At 39.0% G+C, this 18,304-nt stretch overlaps 2 protein-coding genes and 1 non-coding gene across 3 annotated transcripts; all 3 read right to left on the reverse strand.

The window, feature by feature from the left end:
* Window positions 1-925: 925 nt before the first annotated feature.
* LOC122656442 (HVA22-like protein e) lies at window positions 926-13,616 on the reverse strand. The gene is made up of 6 exons (XM_043850961.1): window positions 13,595-13,616; window positions 11,764-11,766; window positions 1,820-1,876; window positions 1,552-1,701; window positions 1,164-1,383; window positions 926-1,032 (listed from the first exon to the last, which is right to left on the reverse strand). The coding sequence occupies exons 3-6, from the start codon at window positions 1,864-1,866 to the stop codon at window positions 1,012-1,014; spliced, it is 438 nt and encodes a 145-aa protein (XP_043706896.1). The 5' UTR covers window positions 1,867-1,876; window positions 11,764-11,766; window positions 13,595-13,616; the 3' UTR covers window positions 926-1,011.
* On the reverse strand, window positions 4,874-4,975 carry LOC122657174. The gene has a single exon (XR_006332246.1). It is a non-coding gene; the product is annotated as a U6 spliceosomal RNA (small nuclear RNA).
* On the reverse strand, window positions 7,040-11,244 carry LOC122656441. Its single transcript, XM_043850960.1, has 4 exons — window positions 10,506-11,244; window positions 9,790-10,030; window positions 8,559-8,676; window positions 7,040-7,651 (listed from the first exon to the last, which is right to left on the reverse strand). The coding sequence occupies exons 1-4, from the start codon at window positions 11,075-11,077 to the stop codon at window positions 7,560-7,562; spliced, it is 1,023 nt and encodes a 340-aa protein (XP_043706895.1). The 5' UTR covers window positions 11,078-11,244; the 3' UTR covers window positions 7,040-7,559.
* Window positions 13,617-18,304: the final 4,688 nt, after the last annotated feature.

Genomic DNA, 18,304 nt, shown 5'->3' on the forward strand with positions numbered 1-18,304 from the left:
TCCTTTGATCAATCACCAATCCAACCGTCGGATCCTGATCACCCCTTTGATCAGACACAATCTAATGGTTAAAACCTAACCATTGTACTGATTCATGGATCATACGAAGTGCAAAATGCACCATCAAAGCGCCACGCACACGCGCACGTACACGTGCACACATTTGAACGATCACCGTCCTCGCTCTCAAGTATACCGTACAATCCTTTCTAATCATAACATGTGATAATAGATCACAAATATATGTGCCAAATGATTTACTTCTTTACAACCAATATGGGGTCAACACCAATATTTGAAAATTTCCAACACAAAGTATAACTCTCAAGTCTCAACACAGGTTTTGAACTCAACTCAAAATCTTTTTCCATTATACTAGAAAATTATATCAACCACCTAATCCATCTACCCTAGCCAATAACCCATTTGAAATTCCCAATCTAAATGACATTCTCGTGTCTTTAATGGTTAAAAAGGCTCCTCCTCATCAACCCCTAAATATATACATATATATATACGGATAACGAACTAAATTTGGTTTTGGCTTAGATTATGTATGTAAGTAGGCTGGCCCATATATAATTATGTATACTGGATCCTGGCCTAGATTGTACAAGTAGCAATGCCTTATGCCTGTCCATTTTCTTTCGTGGACTGGATTGTGAGGAAGTGAGCCCGTAATTAAATGGGTGTCCAGACGCGGGTCGGGTCCTTTATCCAAAAGAGCTTTAACTATTCCTTGGCTGGCCCATATATAACTAACAATAATCCTCGCTGGCATTCCATTTGATTCTTTGCTTACCAACCCACAAATTGAAAGAAAAAAAAAATGTCTATTTTTTGTTAAAGATAGGAATTATTATTAAGTTTGAAAAGAAGATGCTCTGTTTCAAATTACATGACCAACTTTATACAGAGAGAGAGAGAACAGAGTAGAAATCCAAAAAGCTGAAAAACAAAGTGAGAAACTGAGTATTGATGAGTGGATCAGTAATTTTGAAGTGTTTCTGTTCAATAAGCCTCCTGCCCTCCCTGCATGCGCATATACATAAATATGAATCAAACAACAATCACATTAAGATCGAAATCAGTGAAGTAATTATTATAAACTGTGGTGGAAGTTGCAGAAATTAAGATTATATATAGAACGAAATGATACATACTTTCTTGGGGGAGATGAAGTCGACAAACTTGTTCTTGTCTTTGCCCTTGGATGGAGACGATGCAGTAGCTGCTGCTGAGGCTGAACGAGGTTTTGTAGCGACACCGACCCTCCGAAGCTTTTCCCTCACGAATCTATCGTAAATGAAAGCTGCACCTCTGAACTGAGGAAGAACCAGCCACGCTACGAACACCAATTTTATATCGTACCAAATCGGTATCCTTTTTTTTATTTTTTAAATCAAAAAAATAAATAAATAAATTTCATGTTAGATCGACATTCATGAATAACAGTAATTTACAGTCTGATCGAGATTAATAATTAAGCTACAAAAAGAAAAAAAAAAAAAAAAAAAAAAAAAGGAATATTGAAGAGATAGATAAAATTACCATTGGAGAAGAGGTTGGAGAAGCATCTCAAGGAGAGTGAGGAATGAGTATAAGATCCAATACGCTAACCACTGCTCGTCATCCACCTTAGATGTGCTCTCCATCGCCATTACCGACGCATACAGTGGGTACACCAGCATCACCGCCGGTCTGTTAATAAATTTCAACAAATCCCTTAAATTATATATTTAATAATAATAATAATAATAATAATTAATCCCACCAAAAAAACAGAAAGTATAAAATTAAAGAAGTATATATGAATTACCCAGCGAGGGAATGAAGATAGGTCACCGAAGTCCAGAAACGGCCCATTTCTTTTGATCTATTCTTCTTACTCACTCTGTTAATTAAAAGTAGTAGAAATAGTACGTAGTAGTGTTTTTCTATTGGGAAAACCCTAAAACTGAGAGTGTGCAACGAAGACAGACGGTGATTGATGAAAAATAGGAAGAGGGAAAGAAGCAACTAAAAAAATATTAGCGAAGGAGAAAGATAATAGAGCGAGATGGCGAAGATCGCAGATGGAAGAATAGGAGGAATTAAGATTGATAGATAGATTAGATAGGTTTATAACTTTATATATTGGGAGTTTTGGAGCATCGGTTGGACACGTGTCGAGAAATTTTAAGTAAGTATCCGATTCTGCCTTTAACGTGTCGATCAAAGTTTACCACCGACAAAGACTTGGAGAGTTGGAGGTTTGATCTCAGGATCTATTAGCGACTGAAATGTGCAACCCCTTTTAATTTATTTATTTATTTATTTTTGTGCTTTTCCCCAAACACAAGCCACGTGTCACGTTTTTTCATGTAGAAAGTCGGTGACAGGTGTTCCCCCCCCCCCCTTCCTCTTCCTCTTCCTCTTCCTCGTGCAGTCGTGCTCCATCCAGAGACGCATAGAGCTAGAAGAGAGCGAAGCGCAGTTTGTTGGGTAGAAGCCATTAAAGCAAAGCGCATTGACCTCTCCGCCTCTCTCTCTCTCTATTTGTAATCTTCCTCATCACTCCCCCCCACCCCCCCCTAATCCGGCTTTTAGTACATTAATTACATACGAGTTAAACAATCACCATTAATTTATTTTCCTCCTAAACGTTAGATTAGAATCAAATGTAGCGAATGAATACTCACCCTCCACAAAGAAGAATTACCTAGACAATCCTTATTTGCTAGGGTAATGCACGTGCAATACACGTCCCTGGCGAGCCCAACTGTCCAACCCCGTCCAAGCCCACCCTAAGATTGACATGGCCTAGGTTGGGCCAGGGCTTACTTGGATTGGGACATCCTGAGCTGAGGCTTCCGTTTAAACCCAGTGCGACCCAACCCAACCCTGTTATATAAATATATAAAATAGGGGAGAGTGGCTCATGTGTGTGGGGCCAACGAGAGCGTCCACCGAAGCATCATGGGGGTGGGATTTCCGCCTATCATAGGGGGTAGAGCAGTCGAAGACTTCCATCTCCAAGCTTAGCTCAGACATAGCTCACTTCTTTTTGGGTGTAAAGCAGTGTCAAACTGAAATACCCAATAAGCATTAGCTCCCCCTGAAAAGGAGGTGATCCAGCCGCACCTTCCAATATGACTTCACTCTAGTCACTAGCCCTGCCTTTAGCATCCCCCTCCTAACAGTTAAGGTAATGACTTCGGGCATGGCCAGCTGTCTGGGTGTGGGCGGTACACTCTCCCAAAGAGAACTTTTCATCTTCATATAAAATATATGGGCAAGATATCGCTGGCTATCTGGACAGTCCCTGCACCAACCTGGGGCCAATGAGAGCTTGTGCATGGACATCAACATGGATGGGAGTTTTTATTTCAATGCGGGTGGAATGGTAACTTTGTATGTTCCCCAATGTAGTTGAAACAGGAGCTACAAGACCAGTTGACGTTTTTCTTCCCAAAATATATAATTATATCATACATTTTGCCCCCAAAAAAACAAAACACCAAGTGCAGCCAGGGTCGGTCCAGTCCAGGCCAATTAGGGTCAAATCAAGATTTAGGCTGAATTTAGATGGGTTAAACTCAATGGAATAAGGCCTGGGCTGAGCTTCCAGCCTGATCTTAGGTTGGGAACCTTGGCTGAATGAGGATGTCGAAAATTGCGGATTCTTTGGTCTTCTTGGCTCAATCCATAGAGGGGATGAATGTTTATGTACGTGAACAACTCTCAACCGTTCAGATGAAACATTGCCACATAATGGATTCCATCTGCATGGCTGTGAGTCGTTAACGTATGTTAATGTACGTGAACACTCCCTGCACTTCAATGGGTTAAGAAGTTTGGCTAACGATATAACCGGGTTAAGCTTCCAAAGCTATCTTTCCTCCAAATCTCTGCATAAGTGGGATGCTTGGGATTTAAAAATTTTGGAAATTTTGATGATTTTTACAAGATCGTGATTAAATAACAAGCGAATTAAGGAATCAGGAATATTTTGGTCAAAATTTCGATCATTTCAACTGTTGGCCCCCCACCCCACCCCACCCCAAATGACACTGTTTCAATCGGACGAAATTTTGCTGCTACGCTAGTAGCAAGAATGTTCCTGCTACATGGCTGGCAGCCAAGGAAATGGGATCTTAAAGGGTATTTTAGAAAATACTAAAACCTAGGAGGGTATTTATGAACCCAGATGGGGAGTGAGTTATTGCATTTCCTTGGCTGCCAGCCTTGTAACAGGAACATTCTAGCAAAAAATTTTCCGTTTCAATCATACACTATCCCATCTGTCAGCATTTTCTCCTTTACTTTCAATTATCTTTATTTTTCCATTTGATCAACTTGATTTTAATTGATTTAAACTCTGCCCGTTCACAAAAGTTTAGTCTCTTTTGAACATGGTAGCATTTTTTATTTAAATTCTGCCAGTCCACAAAAGTTTAGCCTCATCTAATATAATAATATTTTCACAATTTAGATTCTAAAATTGTTTTTTTTTTTTTTTATAAATGAATTGAGATGATTCGGCATAGAGAAGCACACCAATGAAATGCAATAAAATGGTGTCATACAACGATTAAAGGTTAGCCTTTGTTGCAAATTGCAAACTTGTCCAAACTCCGACCAAATCGATTGACACTCTAGGCAAAGGGTTTAGGCTGCATCACCTTAAATGAGCATCAAAGGTTAGTCTTCGTTGTGAATTGCGATAGATCCTTTGTACCCTACTTGATTATTAGTTGGCGAGGTCCTGGTGGTAAAGCAAGGGAAAAGAGCAACCACAGACACTAGTAGGAATACAGAGATTAAAAAAGAGCTAAGAAATAGGCAACAAATTTGGACCACTTCTCAACTTGTGCGAGCCAGGAAATAGGATTAAAACTTGGACCATGTGTTGGTTTGTGCGTGTCATCATTGTGCAGGGCCATGCTAATCTTATCTGTATCATTCCAATTTTATCAAATATCTCCGCAGAGACATATTTAATGAATCATTTTTATAAAATATAGTAAGAGAAAGCATTGTACCTCAGCGATGTGGGACTATTTCACCCACTAGACCTCTAGCGTTGGGCCTAACTCCAGCTGACAAGGGTTGTAACTAGAAACTGGACCAACCTGAACTATGTCCATTAACAACTCTACAGTCTCTACTACTTCAAACTCTTGTCTCTCCACTCTTATTTGAATATCTCTTTAGGTGAAAATTCAGCGAAAGGACTGCTTGGTCCAAGAATTTGGAGCCTTCTATCACTTTGAAGCTGATAAAAGAGTGGAAGAAATCATTAGGCATAAAGATCAAAATGCATTACGGTCTAAGGAGTTAAGAGAATGACTAGATCATGTTAAAATTGATATCTCTGGGGTACTACTTGATCATCATCTACCTCATCAGCTCCTTGAAGGCCCTAGGGGCTGTTTCATCTTGGAGATCGATTCGCAAGTTCCCATATTACACCATAGAGGGTGACTACGATCTTTAATGAAAGTGACCGATAGCACGACTCAGCCCCATCAAGTACTGTTCATGATTGTGTTTGAGTTTCAACATCTCCTACAATTCGTGGTTGCTTCTCTAATGATGATTAAGCGTACTAGATAAGTTCTACTTCTCAATTCCACACACAATAGGGTTAGGCCTGAGCTGAGATCTCCCAGCATGATCTTGGGCTGGGCTGAGTTAAGAGTACCTCCTTTCTTTGACAATACCTGAATTTGAGGTCCCTTGCTAAGTTTTTATAAGTTATACATACCCTCTTACAAATCGATTTCCCTCTCCTTCAGAAGTTCAAACTAATATTAGCCTTCTTCATTAAACCATAAACAGCTTTGCCTCCTTATTTTGGACATTTAAAAATAAAGAAACTCACCTAGGAGGTAATTTTGTTATGTAAGCGAATGATAAGGGGGTTCTTGTCTCAGTCTCACAAGTTACAACAGGGGTTTGTTGAAACAAGAAGAGAGGAAGAATGTTGGTGCGGCTCTACTAGCTCCCAAAGTGCGCAAGAGGGTTGTTGGCCATTAGAGCCAAAGGTTTAAGAGTTTGGATCGAGACCAGAATTTGTAGCCGCCGATTCCGATTCAATTCCATTCTAGATCAGCTAGAATCGGATTGAATCAATTTAAAAACAAACCATAGAATCGGCATAAGTTACCATAAAATTGGGTTCTGTGCCATTCTAGATCGGCTGTAGTAGGAATCAGTATAGGGACTCCAATCCAAATCAACCGATTCCTCAAACCCTGATAGGAGGAGATATTAAATGGAAAAATAAAGTAAATATAAGAATTAATTTCTAAAAATTTGTCTTATAGTAACATTTCAATAACGGATCATTAACCCAAAAAAGAAAGAAAGAAAGAAAATTCAGTAACAACATTCTACATCCATCACCTCAAGTAGCTGGTGTTGCTGCTTGTCATCTAGACCGGCATTCTTTCAGAAAATATGTCGGATCACTGTTATCTCCATATTTTCATACAGATAACCCAGGAGCCAAAAAAAAAGGAATGTGATGAGACCAGGTTTTGATCAGTGACTCATCTTGAAGGATGTTACGAACACTAACAGCCGTTGTCTGCTCCCATTTTTGCAGAGCCTGTCATTGAATGTCTCGGACGATCATAATCTCAAGAAGTATGACGACTCTGGAGTACCAAAGTGAATTTCGGCAAATCACATTTACTCAAATCCTTTACAAGAAGGAAGCAAGTGTAGATGGAGATTCTGACACTAATCGCAGAGTACATGCAGAAGAGATTTGGAAAGCATTCACCTTCTCTGTATGCTAGAAGACAAGGAATATAGAGTTGAAGCAAGAGCATTAAGGTACATTAAGTCCAGTCGTTCACCTCCCATATAAATAAATTCTCTCTTTCCAATTTCCTTTCTTTTCATAATTTCCTGCAGAATTTGTGAGTCCTCACAATACATTCTTTCAGAACCGTTCTGCCATTTCTTAGCTCCAGATATTCAATGCTCATTCTTAAAGCCAGTGAGTGTAGGAAGACTAGGGTGGGGGATAAAACCAAGTTATAATTAACATATAGAAAAATACACTTCTCATTCAATAGAATTAAAATCAAGTGAAATACATTCCCTGACAACAACAACAGGGTGGGGGATAAAGCCAAGTTATAATTAGCATATAGAAAAATACACTTCTCATTCAACAGAATTAAAATCAAGTGAAATACATTCCCAGACAACAACAACAGGGCCAATCCAGAATGCTCTAAAACCTTCAAGAAAGTCGACAACAACATAAGGCCGGAAAAACTACTACAAATGTACTAACACATGGGGTCTCAAGCGCAGGCAAATAGACCTGCAGTTACAGTCAATGATGCACAAAACTAAATATAGTTCAGAATGGAAAGGAGTGCAGTGGAAACTCCCTTGCATCTGAGGAAAGAATGATGAACAGATGAAGACTCATTTGCAGGCAAAATATTCCCACTGGGTTTGGGGGAAAGGTGAAGATAGAGCATTAGAAACAAAAAGGAGAAGAAAATCCTAGTTCTATATAACCTAATCAACAAAACTTGAAGATGGCATGCTCCTCAAAGTACAACAGCAGCCTTCTCCTGTGAAACACATAGTGCTGGATGGGCTATCAAGGGCTCATAGTGATCAGCTCCGGCGCCACACCAACCTGTAAGGCAGAGAGATTTAAGAAACAACTTGAGAAATACCAATGTTATTTACACAAGTAGATACAGTCAGAAAATAAAATGAAACTAGCCCAAGTAACAGTCAACAGCAATAATTTTCCAAGCAGTAGCAGATATAAATATACCCTTTTATGCTGCTTCTTTGTCAATTCAGACTGAACTCTGGATCACAACTTGCAACCATTTATTTCATGAAATAACAATTGGTTGTGATTTTTCCACTCAAACAATGATCATAAAGGTACCATAGTTGAAACCAGAGTTTTTAAGAACCTTAGGACCAGATGGTAAGACTATTAACCTTTTATGGGGAAACAGTCTATTCATTCAACCTGACTGGCTTATGTAAAAACGGTACACTTAAAATTTGGCCAAGACAATTTCTTTTGTTTTATTTTGCTGAATTTCGATAATGGACAATGGATCTGCATGCTGTCCACATGGAATAGAATCTTCCTCGCCAAGCCAAGGGGAGCATGGGATGGGGCACTGCATGGTTCGTATACAGAGGGGACCCACATAGGAGAGAGTGTGAGAAGGCACATGATACCGGCAGCGTGGCCATCATTTTCCCTTTTGATACTTATGCATGAAAACAGTATACATACAAGACAATTAAATTAATCACAGGAATGCAACTTTGGTAGTTTGAACCCAGGACAGTGCGCCTTCGGAAAGCAAAAACACCCAGCAGTACCACTATGAGTCCAAACTTCGCATTAGTAAACGCCATGTTAATTTTATGCATACATACATGGACTGTTGCTGGAACAGTCAATTGGACCACTGAACAGTAGATGCCTAATCCATTCTAAATACAATGGGTTGAAACACTAACCATAGAAAAATAAACTGCATGCATCTGCACGATGATAAATAACCATTTACCTGTCCCCTTCATGAAAAGAAAAAATGGAGGTTCACAGATTTGACCCCTCGGACAATGTGGAAGAAAGAAAACACAATTTTCTCCATCAACCATTCCATCTGATCCATGAGCTTGAACCTGTTGAAAAAATTTGTGGGGAGGGGGATGTTTTAAGAATGTTTAGTATATGTATGTCTTTGCCATCCAAATATCACCAAAGTTCAACTTGAGAATGCTCAGAGAACATACAAACACAATAATATTGACTGAGTGGAAGCTCAAGGTAACTCTATCAAATTGATCGACTGTACATCCATAGTTACATAAAAAAGAAAAAAAGAATCATGAACATCATTTTTTTTTTATCAAATTCATCATATAGACCTCAAAGTCATAATTGTAAGGAAAAATCCTTAAGTAATATCCCAATTAAAGGAAGACACTAATTTTAGCAGCATACAATTTAGTAAGTAAAATAGCAATGAGCAGGTCCTGCAGGCTGGCTAACCGACATGACTAGTTCGTTAGAAAAGGGGAGAAGGGGTTGGGGGGGGGGGGGGAGAGGGGTGAGTTTAATGGTGCAATGCCAGTAAGGAAACGACTGGATTAAGGCAATCTACACATCTACACTTTACTATAAAGGCAAACAAATAATGTACTCCAGGAATCCACTCACTGATACTCATCCCCTCCTGCAAATTAATACTTCATTAGCATATGGACATATGCAAAGGCTTTCACTATGATTCTATGGAGCTAATAATTAAACAACACTCATTACATTCATATAGAAGTCAGTCATCCCAACATGTCAATATCTATTCCAGGACGATATTATCACTCATTAGGAGATATTACAGTAATACATATGAAGACATTTTTCTAGTAGCATTCCAGATTCATTTAAGGTGCCAATCACATGATCATTTTCAAACCATTTTATTGGTTCCCAAAGGAAAAAACATCCCTATGCAAGGTTGTTATATGGATACTAAGTGATCCAACCCGGAATTTGAAAGTGACACCTCTTGTTAGACCGCTTAGCATTGAAACAATCCATTATTGAATTTAATATGGTCCATATGAATTGAATAGCCGCATTGTGCAAACATGAAGGACAAATTGGAACAAGTTTCTTAGAACAAGTACAGATATGCCCAGATGGAAGAGAAATTCAAGTTTAATCATTTGGGATGGATATTAATATAACAGAGACGAAGAAGAGTTTGAAGGATTGAAGCATCTTCTCACCACATAAACCTCCCTCTTGAATTCAGTTGCCAAACTCTCTATCGCAATGTCATCTCCAAAAGCAGCTGCACGTCCTTCTCTATTCTCATCTACAGTTAACAACCCCTCCTCAGTATATTGCAAAGTGACGATATCAAATTCATCATGAGGACTACCAGAGATGGACATGTATTTGGCCCAACTCAGGGCATCATCCACTGCAATGCATCTCTCTTTATATATGGACTCCGCAGCCACTTCCCTTCAATCATAAATATGCAAACAAGCAACCAAATAACTAAACAAAAATGCCTAGATAAGTTTACCCATATCGACTTGAAGTCCTGAACAGCAAATCTATCTACAAAAATAGAATATGAAAGCGGAAGAAAGAAATATCAGAAACCAAAAACAAACAAAACCATCATCCTTAAATATTGCAAGGGACGTGTAGAAACTGATGCGCTTTAAGCTAAAACAGGAGTTCAATGCATTTCGCATTCCAGCAAAATGCAACCAAAATAATTAGTAAAAAAGAGAGGAGTCGTTTACAGTAACCTAAATAAAGGTGAAACCCCCCCCCCCCCCAAAAAAAAAGAAAGAAGGGGGGGCACTCATACATCTGAGAGGCTCCATCAGATGCGTTTAAACTTTAAAGAATCTAAGACTCAAAGAAAACCTCATGAAATCAGAAGCATCAAAACATAGAAACCGCAAAAAAATAAAATAAAAATTACCTCTGCATCCCAAGATCGACCAGCTCGTTGATCGCTACGTCGAGACCCACACGATCTTCCTTCTTGGCCAACAATTTGACCTCCTGAACAACATGTATCCCCCAACCAGCTTTCAAATCGGGAGAATAAAGATGCTTAATGGCGGCATCGATGGAATCTCTTTCCAAACCGCCGTCAGATCCGAGATCTTGAAGAAACCTCGAGACAGTCCGACGCCTGAGATCTCTAGCATCGACGGCGGATCCCATAGCCTTCTGGGACGCCGTAAAAAGGCAGTTTCCGTCGGCTTCAACGTCTCCTCCATGCGATAGGCGGAAAATGATTGATCTTTCAGGGGAAGAATCTGTCTCTGGTTGTTTCCAAAGAACTCCCTTGGCATGAAGCCTTTGCAAGTAGCGCTTTTGCTGATCTTCTAAACCGCTGACGGTGTCCCAAGTGTTTGTCTCCGAGAGATCGGAATCTTTGGAGCTGTCAAAAGATGCTGTTGAAGTCGGATCTTTCCAAGGTAGGAGCGGTGGTGAAGGTTGGAAAGTCTCGGCAATCGCCGTCGTATCGCAGAGTAGCTTCCCCATTTTACTCTCTTTTATATTTTCCGATCCCTTCCTCTTCGATGGATTGGACTCGCAGACTTGCAGGGGAAGAGAGAGAAACAGAGAGAGTCTCAGAGAAACGAGAGAGAGAGAGAGAGAGAGAGGGGATTTCCGTTGAAGTTAGGGTTAACGGATAGATCAACGGGGGATGAGCCTCTTAAACGTGGCAAAATCAAGATCGTTTATATGTCCAGTGGGCTATTGGTGACCGTTCCCTCATTATAACGTTAGCCCAATTGGCAATTGCGCATCTGATAAAAACTAAAATCCCCATTTATGGTTTGAACGTTCAACAGTTTGTCCGCACGTTGACTATTTGGCCATTCCGCGTCCGCTCTCCGCTGTAAATAATATTTTTTTTCAAAAGAAAAATATTCGAATCCTCGTCTACAAAGAAAGGATTCTTTTTCAAAAGAAAACTATTCGAATCCTCTACTACAAAGAAAGGTGTTTTTTTGTCTTATTAAAACGTCCAACCTGTTGAGAAATATTGGCATTTTGCCCACATACCTGAGCACACAGTTGTGTGCTGGGAAATTATCCTCTTCAATTTTCTAAAGTTTGATAGTGCAATAATGTTAGGTGGAGATATCAACACCTGACAGTTCAGACATTTAATGGTCTAAGCTCATTGACTATGTTGAGCTCAAACATCCAACGGTCCTAACCCTCTTTCCCCTCCATCATCTCTGATTTCTTCTCCCGTTTTGCTCTGTTTTCTTTGAATTCAGCCCTGCTTTTGCTGGTTTTGGTTTAGGGTTCCACCCTATCAGTACCTGGAATTAAAAACTGCTTCTAGTTCCTATATCGAAGCTGATGAAATAACAATAGTGAAACATACCCTTATCCCTAAGGTTGAACCGAAACACGAGGAAAAGGATAGAGAACACTGAGAGTTTTCTTGGTCGAAAAGTAAAAGGAGTTGAAGAGCTCAAACTGATAAACACAAAATCCAATCTCTATTGACAATATAGAGTTTGAAGGAATCAATGAAAAGCCGCAAAACAAGACAAAAAAGATAATCTGAAAGAATAATACTCGTATTTGGCTAGACAAAGGATCAATTCTAGAAGCATAGATGAGTTGCAGGTCTCCTCCTTCTGAGTTGTAGGTCTCCAATGGTGTTTGTATTGGGATTTTACTCTCAAGGGTATTACGAAGAGTTCACCCTATTGGAAGGATAATTTTGTCATTATAAAAGAGTTAACAATGACTTAACTGCTAAGACCTAACAAAGTGGACTAAGTAGATATACAATCAAAAAATAAAAGGTGTCTGTGATATTTTAGAATTTTTTGAAATGTCTGTGATATACGATTCACTTACAGGATGTCCGTGAAATTTTACCTTTTAAATTTATTTATTTGGTTTCAACTTCTAAAGACACATTATTCAGTTTTCCTTGTATAGGAGCCTCAAAACTTAATGGGTGGTATAGAAACAATAAACTACATGAGTGGTGTGGTTCCACGGATATGATACTAAATGTAAGGTCTCAACCGGCTCAAACCGGCACCACATATATCAAATATATGTACATGTGGTCTCAAATCCTTTTCTCCCAAGTCATAATAACCTCATTGAAAACGTGGTTAAAAAAAAGTTATGTGGTCAAGATGCACTGGAATCTGAAGATATTACTTTTATCATGTACTCTAATGTTGCCACGTGTCCTAAGTCCTAACCTGTATGACGGGAAAACTTCCATCTGTTGTATCTTAAAAAGAAGAAAACAAAAGAAGATAATGACGAAAACCATGTTTTTGTCAATTGTAGGACACATGGCATGTGCTTCCTTTATACTGGAGAATGTGAGAGAGAATTCAGGCCCAGGAATTTGCCTAAGCCCACCCAAAACCAAAAAAAATATATAATTTGGGCCAAGAATGCAGATTCTGTGGGAAATTTGTCTTCTCAAGTGCGGTGCAGTGTCCAGTGCATCACCGTCCGAAGCACTTTAAAAGTTCACTGGACAGTGCACCGCACTTGAGAGGATGATAATACATATCATTGAGTGTCAAACCAAGCACTCAACGTCACTCAAATTACCTCAAAGAGGGAACATAACACTTATAACCTTTTTACCGATATGGGTGTCAATTGAAAATACACATAATCGACTTTGATGAAGCTTGTCGTAACTAACAGACGGAAAAAGAAATCAAGCATGCATCCAAAGTCCAAAGACTTTGGTGAGTTTAGAAGGATCTTTATCCCCTTCAAATCCCTACCTGACCCAGTTCCCCAGTGCCTCTAACAAGGGGGTACGCAATGACCACTCTAACCCTGCCCTCCAGTACCCAGCCCGACCCAGTTTCCCAAGGCCTCTAACAAGGGGGTGCACAATGACCATCCTACCCCTGCTCGAACACTCTGCCCCGATGAGGTCCAACCCCCCTTATTAGAGGCACTGGCGAACTAGGCCAGACAAGGACCTGGAGGAGATAATTTTCCGATTTAGAAGCGATATAAGCCTGATTAGTTCGGCGCTAGTTGCACCCTTTGTTATAATCTTAAACCCATGACAATCAAACTTTGAAATAAAGCCCAACGTAGCATTGTCCAACAATTAGAAGACTTTGTACCAAAAAGCATTGGTCATCCCATATCATACTTTTTTTTTCAATGAAGGAAAAATTCATTTACAAAAAAGCTAAATTATAAGATAAATGTTTAAAGATCTAAACAAGCAATATATTCATTGGCTAAGTTATGCAACAAGTTTAAACAGAACTAAACTAGGCATCTTCATATAAGGCTCTATACAGAACAGGGTACCCTACCACATCATCCCAACGTAGTTAGAATGTTGAAGCCCAAATAAACACAGAAAAAACATGATTCCCTGAGAGATCAACTCCATTATTGGCAAGAAAATCACACTGCAGTGCTGCATCATTAGTTTCCTCTCATGAGTGTGTCACTAGAAGATGTGAAATTAGAGCCACAATGAGGCAACAAGCATTAAACTCATACCATATCAGCTGGGCTATGCAAAAAGCTTGTTTTTTGGGCTTGCGCATGCCCATATTTAGCCCAACTTGAGCATATAGATTACCCAATCTCAGTGTAGCGAAATCCCCCCTCCCCCCCCCCCCCCCCCAACCAAAATGAAGTAGAAGAAGAAGCAGCTGTTAAACTAAAAACCGCTCCGGTAAGAATCTGTAGATAGTAAGGTGTGTTAGTACGGGAAAGGGTTCTCGGAGCCACCTGGGCTGGGTATGTTAGTATCTTTGTGCCTATCTCTTTCATCCTCATATGAAATGAGCTCGTTGCCTTCCTATGTGTGATATCATTTTGTTGCACTCCCCTATCTTGGTTGCTTAGATAACCCTTTCTTTTGAAGTATTGACTATTGAAATGGCAACCCTCGTTTCTTTAATTTTTTATTCTCTGGGAAAAATGACTACTCTATTCTATTAATATCGATAGCTTTGTTATGTTAATTAGAAAAACCTAGGAACATATTTGTATCATGTCCAAGCTATGCAGCAAATCTTAAGTATATAAATATCAGCATAGAAATATAAAATCTGATCTCAAATAACCATGGAACAATAGTTTGCCCAAAAAGGCTAAATAAATGGGAGAGGGATCCCCACAATGCCAGTGTGGGGGAAATCTCCTACGATACTCCAATAGCGGTGTGGAGAACGGTATCATCTACGCAGGATCCATGTGGTAAAGGTAAGAAATGTGAAAGGGCAATAGTAAACTAGCGTTGTGGAAAACTTTTGGCTAAATAAATAAAGGATGAGGGTTCTTTGCTTGGCAGCATGGCCCTTAAGCTAGCACGGGGCCAATCACAGCGTGTGCGAGAGCATCAACATGAGCGATATTTTTGCATTCATGAGCATGGGGGCCGTCATTGTGCCTTCCTTTGTGTCTGGGCGCTACGCTAGGTTTTTTTTCCATAAACAAATATAAATTTGGAAAAGTTTCTTTGAGCCATCAGGGGAGGCTACACTTTTGGCTCTCCTCCAGGAGTGGCGGGAGCTGGAGGGTCCAGCCTAGCAAAACAAGGGGGTTTTGGTCATTTCACAGGTGGGACCCAAGTAGGCGCCCTTGTGAAATCATCATACCCCCTGTTTTTGCTGGGTTGGAACCTCCAACTCCCGCCACGGCTAAAGGAGAGTCAGATCCACACTAGAGAAGGTACTCTCTCTCTCTCTCTCTCTTTACATGAAATGACCTCCCTGCCCACTTATTTATGAAACCATTCTGCTGCACCACATTGTTGGGCTCCTCTATACCACTTGCTCATAGAACCCTCCCATGCAAATTTGAGGGAACAGAATGGGCCCATTTTATTCAATTAATGTAGGACTCTACGTGTGATCACCTAAGGTGGTAGGCCTCGGGCGTAAGTGGGCTGGAGCCCATCGCAATCCACGGCAATAACTTTCCTTTTTAAATCAAAACAATCATTTTTAAGGTAGTTACAGTAGTCTATTTAAATAAGGAAGGTAAAAGTAAAAGGACAATATTAAAACTAAAATATGTTATGATCAGATGCTAACCTACCCTAGAAAAGGTTAAGGGAGCATGGGCGAAAGGTTAGAGGTTAAAAGTTAAAGGTGAAAGGTCAAAAGTGAACCCAACACACGCAATAGTGCAATACTGCAATAGGTACTGTTTGGTTATGCATTGTTTATGTGATGTTTTTAAGTAAAATTAATTCAGCAAACAATGAATCTAATCATAAGCATTGCAATAATATCAACAGTTTAATCCACCACTAATATAATCATCATACAATCTAAGCCCTACTCTTCTTTGGTCCTACTTTGACAGCCCTACCATTACCTTCCACGTGTCATATGTTGACTTAAATAATGATGCACCACATGACTCCCAATGTCCTCAACCATTCCTTTATTTTTTTTATTTTTTGTTCAAATATTAATTTTTATTTTGAGGGCGATTTTGCCGAGAATATGACTTGTAATCAATTAGGGTTATGAAACTCGAGGAGAGGAAAAGAAGAAAAAAATAAAAAAAGCAAGGCCTACAAATACAACCAAAAAACCCACCTCTTCTCATCTCTAGTGGGTTTGGTTACCCTCCCAATCACTTGAAAGTATTGGTGAAACAAAATGGTGAGGGACCTACGGGGTCTAGTGGCCGGCTCCATGCCCCATCACTTCTTTTTACTTCCAAAATACTTTCAAGTGAGTAGAAAGGTTCCATGGCCTTCTCATAATGTAATCACATCTCCCTTACATAGTCATATGTTGTCAACCAAGGAAGGTATTTCTTAGCTAGCTAATCTAATCCCCGACCACAATATTCTCCATCAAACCAAACACTAAGTATACATGTGATCCGAATGATTGAAAGAGCATCTCTCCAACCTTTCGCTTCAATAATTAAATTCTGATATGGGAGCTCGGTCCTACATGTCTATGTCTATGGTAGAAATTTTTCGTATTTATGTACCCTATAAATACCAACAACTGTAACATGAAAGATCATGTGCTGGTTAAATTTTATCGTTTAGTTGATCATTAGGTCTTCTATTCACATGTCAAGTTTCAAGTCTATCAAGGCTGTCTGTACACGTAAAGATAATTGACTGAAATATATTCTAAAATATGACATGTGGCTAATACAGACCATGACCACTCGACCCAACGATTGAAATTAATAGCCAAACACCAGTTGTTCCAAAAAATGTTAGAACATATTAATATAATGATATATAATAACAATTTATAGATTCTAAGTGGTAGTATAAAATTCACAACAATTTGTAAATATGATTATCATAATAGTTGTCCTTTATTTAATTCTCTTCCCATACTCAGACAGATTGTTAGGTAACTTAAAAATGAATAAATTGTCAGTTAAGCACCTTTACAATTGTATATAATGGTAATTATGTTAGAATATGCTTTCTATCATAAGGGGCACTTTGCACCTTACAGTATCTCATTCTCCCCTCTTCCCAACAAAAACCCACTTCCTTAAAATGAAAAAGAAGAAAAGGGATTTCCTTATTGTTAGTTAATTAGTCTACATAAATAAGATTAGAACCCATCAAATGAGAGGGATAAGCATTGGACAATCACCATATGTAAAGATTAATGGGTCCACTATAAATCGGCTTGCGACCACATACATGCAATCACAAAAAGAGAAAAAAAAAGGGAAGAGGTTTGCTTCGGGCTTGGTGAGAGGAACTGGATATGCTCACATAGTGAACTAAGCTCAGGTTTTAACATTGAGAATGACTAAGAATCGCTACAATCTTAGAGTGCAGCATCCCACCAATAAGAGGGCGGAATATCAAATCATTCAGTATGGGATGGGTTTTAATAAGAAGAAAGAGTGTGAGATCCATGGGTGAGATATGAAATTTGCATATTGACATCGTAGTAATCTTTTTTCCATCAAATAAAATGTAAAACTATATACAAAATGGAATAAATGGTTTTAGAAATTGGAATCGGATCACCAATTCTGATCGAAACAGATCGAAATCAATTGAAGCTGATTCTTTGTGATTCATAATTTAAAAAACTAACATTTTTTTTTAGGGTTCAAGCAGATTCTGAATAATTTCGACCAATTCCAACCATGATTTTAGTTCACAGTATTGATGTTGGTATTGTTGGCAATCGACATCAATACATCTTGTCAGTATAAATTCATAGTGATACCTAATAAAAAATCAACTTTTTTGGAAAAAAAAATAATTTTAGTTAGTACCAAAATGATATCAATCACTATCGATATCAATATCAATATGTATTGACGTATACAATACTCGTACCCAAAATCTTAATTGCAACTTATACCATATTAGTCTCGCCATAGATGAGCTGTTCAACATAAGGCTTTAGGGGGCTGGGCTTGAGGCCATGGCTTGGCTCACCAAAGATAATTATGATGAATTGGTGACTTGTGACCTGCCTTACCTAATTATTATGTGACTAAGTGAACATCTCCTATGAATTGGACAATGGAGTAGTAAAGTTAAGTGACTATAAGAAGGATTATATAATATGTTTGATTAGACTGAAAGTTTAGGTTTAGCCATCACTAATTTCACCCCATCACGTAACAGTGGAGTAAAACTCTAACATTGCACATGAAAAAAAGGCAAAAGCGAACATTATTTTATTTAACAAAAAATTAGGACTAGTGTGGGAGGAGCCCACGTGCACAGGCAAAGGATAGACATATCAGCGTATAAGGTACAGTCAA

This window comes from Telopea speciosissima, chromosome 3, assembly GCF_018873765.1.
Source record: "Telopea speciosissima isolate NSW1024214 ecotype Mountain lineage chromosome 3, Tspe_v1, whole genome shotgun sequence".
NCBI lineage: Eukaryota > Viridiplantae > Streptophyta > Magnoliopsida > Proteales > Proteaceae > Telopea > Telopea speciosissima.

Coding starts and splice junctions, on each gene's coding strand:
- LOC122656442 (XM_043850961.1), bottom strand. CDS start 1,866: ATGGGCCGTTTCTGGACTTCGGTGACCTATCTTCATTCCCTCGCTGG. Junction 1,384..1,551: donor CTCCAACCTCTTCTCCAATG/GTAATTTTATCT, acceptor AATAAAAAAAAG/GATACCGATTTGGTACGATA. Junction 1,033..1,163: donor ACTTCATCTCCCCCAAGAAA/GTATGTATCATT, acceptor ATGCGCATGCAG/GGAGGGCAGGAGGCTTATTG.
- LOC122656441 (XM_043850960.1), bottom strand. CDS start 11,077: ATGGGGAAGCTACTCTGCGATACGACGGCGATTGCCGAGACTTTCCAA. Junction 10,031..10,505: donor GTCGATCTTGGGATGCAGAG/GTAATTTTTATT, acceptor TTATGATTGAAG/GGAAGTGGCTGCGGAGTCCA. Junction 7,652..8,558: donor TCTTTTCATGAAGGGGACAG/GTAAATGGTTAT, acceptor TCTGCCTTACAG/GTTGGTGTGGCGCCGGAGCT.